This window comes from Natrix helvetica (assembly GCF_964273705.1).
Source record: "Natrix helvetica genome assembly, chromosome: 2".
Lineage (NCBI taxonomy): Eukaryota > Metazoa > Chordata > Lepidosauria > Squamata > Natricidae > Natrix > Natrix helvetica.
In genome coordinates, this window is record NC_138552.1 from 292620815 (window position 1) to 292633874 (window position 13060).

The 13060-nt window shown below is 48.4% G+C and overlaps 1 protein-coding gene across 1 annotated transcript in view; it reads right to left on the reverse strand.

The window, feature by feature from the left end:
* BCAS3 (BCAS3 microtubule associated cell migration factor) overlaps window positions 1-13060 on the reverse strand; it is a 630880-nt gene that overhangs the window by 254882 nt on the left and 362938 nt on the right. Inside the window, exons 18-19 of the mRNA XM_081943945.1 lie at window positions 12364-12529; window positions 10199-10299 (exon numbers count right to left, since the gene is read on the reverse strand). Of these exons, the coding sequence (XP_081800071.1) occupies window positions 10199-10299; window positions 12364-12529 (267 nt within the window). The remainder of the gene's footprint in view (window positions 1-10198; window positions 10300-12363; window positions 12530-13060) is intronic.

Here is a 13060-nt window from a genome sequence, read left to right on the forward strand (position 1 = left end):
CACGGAAATTCTGATCGCAATTTTTGGTCTACCTGTACAGGTAATCCTCGACCCGCAACAGTGTGTTTAGTGACCGTTCAAAGTTACAACGGCACTGGAAAAAAGGGACTTACGGCCGTTTTTCACACTTACGACTGTTGCAGCATCAACTTGATCACATGGCCAAAATTCGGACGGAGGGCAACGGACTCGTATTTATGACGGGCACAGGGGTCCCGGGGTCACGTGATCCTCCTTTGCAACTTTTCGACAAGCAAGGCCAGTGGGGAAGCCAGACTCACTTAACAACTGGGTTCCTGACTTATCAACTGCAGTGATTCCTTTAACGACGGTGGCAAGAGAGGTCTGTAATAATGGGGGCACAAAACTCACTTCACAAATGTCTCACTTGGCAAGAGAAAGTTGGGGCTCGATGGTGGTCGTAAGTCGAGGACTACCTGCACGGTGATTTTTAGATTTAGACTTCAACTCCCAGGATGCCCCAAGTAGCCATAGCTGGCTGGGAGATTTCAAGTGGGTGAAGTTGAGAAACATTGTTCTACTAGGATCCCCTTTTAACAGATTTTTAACAGATTAACAGAGTTGGAAGGGACCTTGTAGGTCATCTAGTCCAACCCCTCCCCCCCCCGCTGCCGCCGCCGCCCAAGCAAGAGACCCTACACCATTTCTGACAGATGGCAGTCCAGTCTTCTCTTGAAAGCCTCCAGGGATGAAGCTCCCACAACTTCCGAAGGCAACTTCTGTTCCATGGGTTGATTGCTCTCTCTGTCAGGAAATTCCTCCTTATTTTAGGTTGAATCTCCCCTTGGTCAGTTTTCATCCATTATTCCTTGTCTGGCCTTCGGGTGCTTTGAAGAATAGCCTGACCCCCTCTTCTCTGGGGCAGTTTCTCAAATATTGCATCACTGCTCTCCTGTCTCCCCTGGCCCTTCTCTTCCCTAGACTAGCCATGCCCAGTTCCTGCAACCGTTCATCGTAGTCTCCAGATATTTGATCATTTTAGATAGATTCAGATTAACAGAGCTGGAAGGGACCTTGTAGGTCATCTAGTCCAGCCCCCACCCACCCAAGCAGGAGACCCTACACCATTTCTGACAGATGGCAGTCCAGTCTCTTCTTGAAAGCCTCCAGTGGTGAAGCTCCCACAACCTCTGAAGGCAACTTCTGTTCCATGGGTTGATTGCTCTCACTGTCAGAAAATTCATCCTTATTGCCAGGTTGAATCTCTCCTTGGTCAGTTTCCATCCATTCTTCCTTGCCTGGCCTTCAGGTGCCTTGGAAAATCACCTGATCCCCTCCTCTCTGTGGCAGTCCCTCAAATATTGGAAGACTGCTATCCTGTCTCCCCTGGTCCTTCTCTTCACTAGACTAGCCATGCCCGGTTCCTGCAACCGTTCATCGTATGTTTTAGCTTCCAGCCCCCTAATCATCTTTGTTGCCCTTCTCTACACTTTTTCTAGAGTCTCCACATCTTTTTTATAGTGTGGTGACCAAAACTGGATGCCGTATTCCAAGTGTGGCCTTACTAAGGCCTTATAGAGTGGTGTTAATACCTCCCTTGATCTTGATTGTATCCCTCTGTTATGCAATTTAGGATTGCATTGGCTTTTTTGGCTGCCGCTGCGCACGGCTGGCTCCTATTGGTATTATTGGCATTAGTACCTCCCTTGATCTTGATTGTATCCCGGAAGGAGATTTGCTCCCACAACGTCTGCAGGCAACTTCTGTTCCATGGGTTGATTGTTCTCAATGTCAGAAAATTCCTCCTGATTTCCAGGTTGAATCTCTCCTTCTTTTGCCTGATACTTTACAAAATCAGGCTCCACGTACCGAACTGCCTGTCTTCGCCATGGAAGGACCGGTCCGGACACTGGAGCTGTTTGGTCTAATGGTTAATTCTTTCTTACTCATGCACCCTTGCAGCTGATCCTAGCACCCGTAGCCGGAAACTGATCCTTCTTCCTGTCCCTTTGGAAGGAAAAGCCAAAGCAGAGGGTGGGTGGACTCTATAAAAATGCCAGCTGCACCAGGCTATCTTACAAGAGGGGCATGCTGCCCTCTGGCAGATGTCTCTTATCTTTCCATTCCCACCCCGGGAAACCCTCCCCACTCAAAACCCACCCCTCTGTGGGTATCCTATTATAGGCACCCCTTGGGGAACGTGCTCTGCACATGTCTGTCAAACCCTCAATGCGTCCTCTTGTTCCCACCCTTCAAGGCTGTCGCTGCCATGTTGGAGGGTTGGTGCATTTTTTTTCTTTTTTAATTTCTAAAAAAATATATATGTGCCAGGTGATTTTTAAAGAGAAGATTCAGGTATAATGCATGTTTCATAATGCATATCAGCATTATCAAAACAACAGTGACACCACTGTCGCATTTTTCTTCTTCTTCCTCCTCTTTCTTCCTCCTCCTCCTCCTCCTGCTGTTGAGTAATTCTCCTCCTCCTCTTCTTCTTCCTCTTTCTTCCTCTTCCTCCTCCTCCTGCTGTTGAGTAATTCTCCTCCTCCTCTTCTTCCTCCTCTTTCTTCCTCTTCCTCCTCCTCCTGCTGTTGAGTAATTCTCTTCTTCCTCCTCTTTCTTCCTCCTCCTCCTCCTGCTTTTGAGTAATTCTCTTCTTCCTCCTCTTTCTTACTCCTCCTCCTCCTGCTGTTGAGTAATTCTCTTCTTCCTCCTCTTTCTTACTCCTCCTCCTCCTGCTGTTGAGTAATTCTCCTCCTCCTCTTCTTCCTCCTCTTTCTTCCTCTTCCTCCTCCTGCTGTTGAGTAATTCTCTTCTTCCTCTTCTTCCTCCTCTTTCTTCTGCTTCCTCCTCCTCCTCCTGCTGTTGAGTAATTCTCTTCTTCCTCCTCTTTCTTACTCCTCCTCCTCCTGCTGTTGAGTAATTCTCCTCCTCCTCTTTCTCCTTCTCCTCTTTCTTCCCTCCTCCTCCTCCTTTCTCCTCCTCTTTCTTATTCTCCTTCTCCTCCTTCTCCCTCCTCCTCCTGCTGTTGAGTAATTCTCCCTCTCCCCCTTCTCCTCCTCCTTCTATTAAATAATTCTCCTCCTCTTCCTCCCCCTCCTGTTGAGTAATTATCCTTTTCTTCTTCCTCCTCCTCCTCTTTGCTTCTTCTCTTTTTCCTCCTCCTCTTTCTCCCCCTCCTCCTTCTTCTTCCTCCTCCTCTTGTTGAGTAATTCTCCTCCTCCTCCTCTTCTTCCTCCTCTTTGCTTCTTCTCTTTTTCCTCCTCCTCTTTCTCCCCCCCTCCTCCTTCTTCTTCCTCCTCCTCTTCCTCCTCCTATTGAGTCATTCTCTGGAGGGCTCTAAATGGTCCTCCCCCCCCAAAAAAAGATGAAAGAGAAGGAAGAAGCAGCTTTGACAGTGCATGTATAAATCTTCCTTCTCCCCCCCCCCCCGCCCCAAAGTACACCCTTGGACCAGACGATGAGGCCCTGCATTGTTGCGTCTGTCATCTAATCGAGGGGGACCTTCTGTTAGCAAAGCACACAGCGTATGTCTTCAATGACCCTGGGGGGTCAAAGGTCACTTATTATGAATGGATAATGAGACCTAATGCAGTGTTCTGAGCCCGGACAAAGGAAGGGCTTATCCGTAGCCCCTTGCGGCTCGGACCATTCAGGCTTTTATTTCTCCCAAGTCCCCCCTCCCCAACCCCCCCCCCACCCTCCCCTTCCCCACTGCACCCTTAATGGAGCCAAACAATTGGCAGAAATGCTATACAGAAGACTGGAAGCAGGAGAGAAAACGGCCGGGTGTTTGAACTCTTGATAGACAGATACAAATCGCGACCCTGAAATGGCGCCAGAACTCCTTTTACCGCTGGCAGGGCAGACACCCCACTTCCCATTTGCCGGCAATTAAGCGGGCTGACGGAAGCGATCCCGCATCAAACCGTGGGCCGCCACGGCTCATGCGAGAGAGAGAGAGAGAGAGAGAGAGAGAGAGCGACATGGTCGCTGCAGGTAAATGGAGGCTGCGTCAGGCTTCCAAATAGCATCCAAAGGTAAATCAGAGTCCGAGGCAAAGGATTGCTCAAAGTTCCAATTTACGAAGAGAGCCATGTTGGCACATCTGGGAAAACCCAAATCTGAAAGCTTCCCGTTTTCCCCACCTAGTTGAAAGTTCAAGATCTTGCCCCCTCACCCACAAGTCCATCCCATGGTCCAATCTCCCACTCCCATGCTGGCAGTTCCACCCATCCAGTTTCGGTCAGGTGCAGAGACAAAGGATGACCTTGGTTTTCTAGAAAGAATGTTGTTATGGCTCCATATCATCTAACTCCGTACAATGCCCCCTCCCATTTTCTCACAATAGAAAAGACATCATAGAATAATAGAAAATGTGGCAGGCCAAAGACCCACAAGAAAAGACGGCTGCAGGCCTGACAGGCTGGATGCTTCAACGGGCCCTTCAGAAACCACCTCAGGTAGGGTTCCAGTCCCTCGCCCGCCCACTTTGTTGAGCAGAGAATGACTGGGATGGAAGAGACCTCGGAGGTCTTCTAGTCCAACCCCATGCTCAAGGCAGGAGGCTCTATACCCACACGTGCCACCGGTGGCATGCAGAGCATGTATTTATGAGAGTTGTGGTGTCCGGCAGGGTCACATGATCCCCTTTTGCGACCTTCTGACCGGCAAAAGTAACTTAACAACTGTTACTAACTTAATGACGGCACTTATTCAATTATCAACCATGGCAAATGGAGTGAAACTCACAACAACTGTCTCTCTTGACAGTGCAAAGTTTGGGCATGACAGTGGCTGTTAAGTTGAAGATTCCCTGTGCTTTTTTTTCTTTCTGATGCATAGAAATATTTATTTAGGGCAGGGGTCCCCAACCTTTCAGACCTCAGGGACCACTAAATTCATAATTTTAAATCCCGCGGAGCACTAATAGGATCTGCCTAATGACCGTGTGGGTGGGCATGGGGAGGTGGTCATGTGACTGGGTGGGCATGGCCAATTCGATGTCACTCACGTCGGGGGGCGTCTTGCCAGCTTCTACCCGCCCCTCCCCTCCTAGCCACTCCTCGCCTGCCCGTCCAGGCTCCTAAGGGCCTCAATAGGAAGCAGTTGCTGGAGCTAAGCAGCCACCAGGAGAAAGGGTTGGCAAAACAGCTCAGTTGAAATTGGACCTGACCAAGAAGCAGTCTCAGCAGAAGCAACTCACTGAGGACTAGGAGCATGGGCTCAGCAGAAGCACCTCACTGAGGACTACCAGCATAGGCTGTCCAAGCAGAGGGAAGACCAATGGGAGTGCAAGGCCAGATACCGGCGCCTGGAGGCTTAGCAGGCTGAGATGGGCAGCCAGTTCCAGGCCATGATGCAGTCCCACTGGAACGAGGCCCTCCGGCTCTTGGCCACCAGCGAGCTTCCCTCCAGCCTTTGCCCAAAGCCCCCCACCAGGAGGCTGAAGCAGACCCCAAGTCGGAATTTCTGCCCCCTTCTGACCCGCACAAAAACACCCCGAAGGGGGAGACTCTCTGCAGCAACACAAGCGTTCATTGCATGTATCCGTCCCAGGGGCCGTAGTTTGAGGACCCCTGATTTAGTGCAATATAAAAAATGCAAATCATTTTTCTGCAGACCACCAACATTTTCTCACGGGCCACCAGTTGGTGGCCACTGCTTTAGGGTTATAATCAGGGTCATCGTCCCCCCCCCCCTTGCTTCAATTGTGAAATTAATTTATTGGACCCATACTCTTCCCTACAGCGACCTTCCCTCCCCCCCATGGAAGAGAACAGCCTACAGCAAGTTTCACATCGGTGGAGCCGATTGGATTACGTGTTTCCACTTTGCTGCCTGCGATCTGGAGATATTAAATTAAGAGTCTCCTCTTTTTTTTTTTTTCAGTTTTCACGCACAAATTAAGCCTCGGAGAGCACCAGATGAAAATTGGCACATCTTGAGCCAGGAATCCTCCAGGGACAAGAAAATGCATAGACCCAGGCAAAAGATGGAGGAGTCATCGGAAGGGCAAGATTGGGTTTGAAAACAAACATCGCCCACCGAAGCAAAAGCTCACGGCGAAGGGAAAAGGGAGAGTGATGTCTGTATAAAAACCAGGCAGTGAATCTGGCCCAGCTTCTGGTGACAATATATACCTGTAAGCTGCTTTAATATCTTCCCCTGGCTAAAATCTATTTTCCAAAGCACCAGGAGACAAAACAAGAAGCAAGGGATGGAAACTAATCAAGGAGAGAAGCAACCTAGAACTAAGGAAAAATCTCCTGACAGTGAGAACAATTAACCAGTGGAACAATTTGCCTCCAGAAGTTGTAAATATGCTGGATAACCATTTGTCTGAAATGGTATAGGCTCTCCTGCCTGAGCAGGGTTGGGCAGGCCTATCAGCCTGACCTCAATACCAGGGAAGATTCTGGAAAAGATAATTAAGCAACGAGTTAGCGAACACCTAGAAGCAAACAAAGTAATAGCCAAAAGCCAACATGGGTTTGTCAAAAACAGATCATGCCAGATTAATCTTATTGCATTCTTTGATAATGTGACAAAATTAGTGGACCAGAGGAATGCCGTTGATATAGTTTACTTGGACTTCAGTAAGGCTTTTGATAAGTTAGACCATAACCTACTACTAGATAAAGTAGAAGAATGTGGGTTGGACAGCATCACCACCAGATGGATTCGTAACTGGCTGACCAACCGCACTCAACATGTAGTCCTCAATGGAACTGCATCTACATGGAGGGAAGTATGCAGTGGAGTACCCCAAGGCAGTTAGTCCTGAACAGTGAGAACAATTAATCAGTGGAACAGAAGTTGCCTCCAGAAGTTGTAAATGCTCCAACACTGGAAGTCTTTAAGAAGATGTTGGATAACCATTTGTCTGAAGTGGTGTAGGGTTTCCTGCCTAAGCAGGGGGTTGGACTAGAAGACCTCCCAGGTCCCTTCCCACTCTGTTATTCAATCAATCAATGAAGTAGAAGATTGTAACATGAACAAAGGAGGTTGACATGCCATTCTGGCAATCGTAATTTCATTTTTTAGGTACAACTAGTCCTCGGTTTACCACAGTTCATTTACTGACCATTCGAAGTCACAACGGCCTACTGAACAATGTGACTTCACATACTTACAGCCTTTGCCGCATCCCCATGATCACATGACCCGCATTCGGGCACTTGGCAAATGACTCATAAGCTCGGACAGCTGCAATCCCCTTTTGCGACAAGCAAAGTCCATGGAGGGACCCAATTCACTTAACCCCCGTGTTAGTAGTTTAACAACTGCGGTGGCAAGAAAAGTCTTAAAATGAGGCAAAACTCACTTCGCAGAAATTTTGGGCTGAATTGTGGTTGTGCGGAGAGAGAACTACCTGTAGCTTTGCATAAAAAAAGATAATTCCTGGAATTTTCTCACTTTCTACCTGAATCTACGGCCATCCATCCCCCAATCTTAGGAAAGGGGGGGGGGGGAGATGCCGACCATTTAAGTTTCTCCTGCAAAGTCTGGAGAGAAAGCAGAGATGAAAACTGGATTTGGACCCAGGGTGAAAACGGGACTTGAAGGGCAGACAGAAAACAAGGAGACCTAATTGTAGCTGGTGTTGCCCGCTGATGTAGTGGCTCTCCGGGACAAAGGAAGATGTCTGCAGGTTTTTTAAATTTTTTGTTTATGAGCCTGCTTCTTGTTTACCTTAAGGGGGATTAGGACGCTGTCCACTTTCGGATTCCGTCTTCCAAGAGTGACAATTTGACCGCACGTCATTGTTTTCCGTAGCTTTAATTACAGTCTCCGAATGCATTTCGGGTCTGGCCAACCCTCCATTTGGGGATTTAAGCAAAACAAACGCAGGGCCACAAACCTATATAAATCTAAAAGGGATGCTGTATAGGGCTTTTCAAGGATAATCCCTTCCAGGCCTGAATTAAAACAATATTAACGAAAACAGGATGCTCCAAAAAGAAACACCGTGTTTGAGGAAATAAGAAACGGAGCCAGAGAGTCACAGAAAGTGATTATGCTGGACTGTAACGAAAAAATCAACGACAGCACTCCAAAATGGACGCTAACAAAGGAGTATGCATACAATCCAATTTAACAAAATTAACGACCTGAAAATCAACTATACTGAAAAGAATATACAGCTAGTCCTTGACATACAATGTTTCATTTAGTGACTGTTCAAAATTACGACGACACTGAAAAAAATGACATCACTGTTTTTTACAATCGCATCCCGTGATCAAAATTTGGACACTTGGTATCTAGTAAATAGAATAGAATAGAATAGAATAGAATAGAATAGAATAGAATAGAATAGTGAATAGACTAGTGAATAGAGTAGAATATAACAGAGTTGGAAGGGACCTTGGAGGTCTTCTAGTCCAACCCCCTGCTTAGGCAGGAAACCCTATACCAGTGATGGCAAACCTATGGCACGCGAGGCGCTGCCCTGTCAGCTGAGTTCACCCTTTTTAAAGCCATTTTTCGCCCTCCCCAGGCTCCAGAGGCTTTATAGGAGCCTGGGGAGGGCAAAAAGAGCCTCCCCACCCCTCAGAGGCCATCCGGATTCATGAGCTTCCGTGAAGCCTCCAGAGCGTAAAAACCGGCCCTACGGGCAAAACGGAAGTTTGGGAACGGACTTCCGGTTTGTTTGGAGGGTCGTTTTGACTGCTCCGAAGGCTTCAGGGAAGCCTCCTGAAGGTCCCTGAAGCCTCCGGAGGGCGTCTGGGGGGGCAAGGGAGGCTCTTTTTGCCCTCTTCAGGCTCCTATAAAACCTCTGGAGCCTGGGGAGGGCGAAAAAAGCATTTACAAATGGGGGGGGAGTGCCTGTAGTGTGCACATGCGCACTGGGGGTGTGTGTGTCACGCATTGCATTATGGGTGCGGCACGCCTGCACACGACCCCCCTGCGCTCCCCCCACTTATGGCACGCCAGATTCGCTTAGCAACCATGTTACTATCTTAACAGCTGCAGCAATTCACTTGACAACGGTGGCAAAAGTTCGTAAAATACAGCAAAACTCACTTAAAAGCGGTCTCTCTTGGCGACAGAAATGTTGGCCTCGAGTTAATGAAAAGCAGAACTAGGGGTGACATGATAGCAGTCTTCCAGTATCTCAGGGGTTGCCCCAGAGAAGAGGGACACAAGCTATTCTCCAAAGCCCCTGAGGGCAGGACAAGAAACAACGGATGGAAACTAAACAAGGAGAGAAGAAACCTAGAACTAAGGAGAAATGTCCTGACACTTAAAACAAGTAACCAGTGGAACTACTTGCCTGCAGAAAGTGTAAATGCTCAAACACTGGAAGTTTTAAAGAAAAGACAGGGCAATCATTTGCCTGAAATGGTATAGGGCCGTGATGGCAAACCGCCCCGAGTCCCTTGTGGAGAGGGAGCGGCTAACAAATTAAATTTATTATTATTATTATTATTATTTGTCAGGGCAACGCCTGGCCAGTTGACTTCGGCCTTCTTTTGAGGCTGTTTTTCACCCTCCGCAAGCCTCCTGAAGACTCCGGGGCGCGAAAAACCGGCCCTACGGACAAACCGGAAGTTCGGGAATGTTGACTTCCGTTTTGCTCGCAGGGGTGATTTTTTTCTTCCAGAGTCTCCGGGGAAGCCTCCTGAAACCTCTGGAGGTTGAAAATCGGCCCTACGGACAAAACGGAAGTCACCACTCCCAAACTTCCGGGTTCCCTGTAGGTCGGTTTTTCACCCTCCGGAGCCTTCAGGGAAGCTCCTGAGGCCTCCGGAGGGCGTCCGGAGGTGGGAGGGGGCTGTTTTCGCCCTCCCCAGGCTCCTAGAAAGCCTCTAGAGCGTGAGGAGGGTGAAAAAAACGGGCAAAAGGCGTGGGTGGGTGGGTGTTGCTTGCATGCGCGTGTGGTGGTGGATGGGTTGTGCGCATAGCATTATGGGTGTGGCACGCCGGTGCACAACCCCCACCCCTGTGCTCCCCCCACTTTTAGCATGGGAGCCAAAAAAGTTTCGCATCACTAGTATAGGGTTTCCTGCCTAAGCATGGGGTTGGACTAGAAGACCTCCAAGGTGCCTTCCAACTCGGTTGTTGTTATTCTGATTGTGGTTGTACGTCGAGGTCTAAAAAAATGGGGAAAGCTACAGACCCAATTCCATTCGTCTTTTTCTTTTAAAAAAAAGAAACCACAGTAAGGCTGATAGAACGTCATGCTTTTGGGCCTCCCCGCCCCAAAAAAGGACCGTTCCGTGATACTCACAGCCAAGGAGGAGATACTGGTAGCACTGCACGGAATCTGCAGCCAGGAGCAGAGGGTGATTCAAGTTAAAAGGCGGCTGCAGTTCATTCCACTGGGGAGTTCTGCGGAAACAACACAAGAATATTAATATTTAAGCTGGAGGAGAGTTGGGGGGGGGAAGAGGGGGGGGGAGAAATCAGCATCTGTGTCATCACGTCCAATTATTTATGCAAGAGAATACCGTGTTTCTAATTATTTAAAGTCACTTGCTCCGAGCGTGGAATATTTCGAGACAGATGGGGAAAAAGCGGGGGGAAAGGCAGACCTGGTCTTCAAAATTTCGCGTTTTCGAAAAGGACCTGTGCAAAATGCAAACTCGCAGGGAGACACCCGGGCTGCTCTTCACACTTGTGTTTTTGGAGAAAAATGGGCCCGAGTTGGATAAACACCTCCTTCCGTGCCAGACAAATTGTCCTTCTAGCTCAACGTGATCCGTTTGAGTATTTTGATGGCTTCCTTCGTGTGGTTGCTCCCGTCGTTCGCTGATTTACAGATTGACAGAGTTGGAAGGGACTTTGTAGGCCATCTAGTCCAGCCTGCAGCCCAAGGAGACCCTGCACCATTTTTTTTGTTCAAGTAGACTCCGAAACCGAACCTAGAACCTGTTCTGACCGAGGCTTCCCAAGAGCATGAAGCCAAATCCTTGTCCCGACAAAACCTCCTTTTATTAATTGACTGTGAATTCTGCTCCTTCACATCCAACAAAGTATTTTGAGGGAGGATTTAGTCACAGACCTTATCTGGCTTGGAGAGCTGCCGGGCCGATATCTGCAAAACTTGGCAAAGAGCCTTGGAGAGTCACGAACCAATTAAGCAAACTAATGGCCTCCTGCAAACTCCACTCCCCTTTCGCTCCCCTTTTATTTCCTCTGGGAGGGGTCGTTCATTCTCCACCTGAGGCCTTTCTCCCAAGTCGACCCCTGTTCTTTACCTGCTCCCTTCGTCTGGCAACTCTGTGCATGCGCACACTGGGAACAGGCTCCAGCTGTTCTTCTGCCCCACTGATGTCTGACTCTGAAGGCAGCTGATAACTGGCATACGGCTCTGTCCCCCTCTCTGCCTCCAACACAGAGCCTTCCCCAGACTCCAGGACGGGCCCAGGTTCCTCCCCAACCTCCTCACTGTCCGAATCTGCTGCCAGATCCACTGGCCACTGGTAGACCACAACAGAAAGTTCTGCAGACCCAGAAGGGCCTTGAGCATTGCTAAAGAATCTTCTTCCTTCTAGAAAGACCCAAGAAACATTGACAAGACAAGCCGCTAGCCTCCAGTCCCCTAATCGATTGGCTCAGACCAGGAATGAGCCCTGGGGAAGACTGACGCTCGCCCATCATCCCTTCCACCCCACACAATCAATTGAACAAATAATTTAAAATGTCAAAGGCACTGACGACATTTTCTCAGCAATCCCTCTTCCATTTTATTCTGTAAATCAGGCTTAATTTCTCTAAATAGCCTTCAAAACAAACTCCTTTGGAAGATGCTGAAAACGGTCACTTCACGACCTGTGGACTTCGACTCCCAGAATTCCTGAGCCAGCATAGCTCAGAGTAGAGTTGAGGTCCACAGGTCGTAAAGGCACCATAATTGCCTATTCCTGGCTCAGGAATTCTGGGAGTTGAAGTCCACAGGACATAAAGGCACCGTAATTGCCCAACCAACTTCAGGAATTCTGGGAGTTGAAGTCCACAGGACGTAAAGGCACCATAGTTGCCCATCCCTGCTCAGAAATTCTGGGAGTTGAAGTCCACAGGACGTAAAGGCACCATAGTTGCCCACCCCTGCTCAGGAATTCTGGGAGTTGAAGTCCACAGGACGTAAAGGCACCGTAATTGCCCATCCCTGCTCAGAAATTCTGGGAGTTGAATCCACAGGTCGTAAAGTTAACATAGTTGCCTATTCCTGGCTCAGGAATTCTGGGAGTTGAAGTCCACAGGTCGTAAAGTTTGAAATGGAGATGAGCACTGCCCGCTAGAGTCAGGAACAACTAGCACATACGTGCAAGGGAAACCTTTACCTTTACCTTTATACTCCCTCTGGGCTTTGGGTAGCACCATCCATGCGCCAAAGACCCCTGAAAGTCGTTTGAAGAGAAATATGAACCTGGGAAGAGAACGTAGACCTACCTGACGAGGGTCCAGCTAGCCCTCGGGCAAGTCGCCATTTCCAGTAGGGTGTCATCGCTGATCTTAGGGGTGGTGCTAAGAGGTCGGGGTTCCAGGACGTGCTCCACCAGAGTCCCATAGCAGCTGATGATGTACAAAGACTCAACAACGAACTGCTTGGATTGATCTGCAGGGTAACGAGAAGACAGAAGGTTTACAGCTAGTCTTGAACTTACAACCATTCATTGAAAGGCACAATGGCATTGAAAAGAATTGATGTTAAAATATTCATGACTGGGAGAGACATGGGAACAAGGTCAGCCAATGAATAGGGCCTAGAAACTAAGTCAGCCAATGGGAGCTTAAACAGTCTGTGCAGAGAATTGAAACAGAAACTTAAGAAGTCTGCTGCGCTGAGAAGTAAACAAGGAGTCTGTCTGCTGATATGAAAGTAACTGCTTGTGGAAGAATTACCTGTTGGTATTATACATTTATTCATCTATTCTTATGTATATGAAAAAGTTAGTGAATCCAGCTGAATCAGTTATGGGTGTGTGCTTCTGGTTTTGAATTTATGAAACAGACTCTGAAAATTGATTTATGAGTGGTTTTCACCCTTATGACCGTTGCAGCATCCCCGTAATCAAACTTCAGAGGCTCGGCCACTGACTCATATTTACGACGGTTGCTGTGTCCCTGGGGTCACGCGATCCCCTTC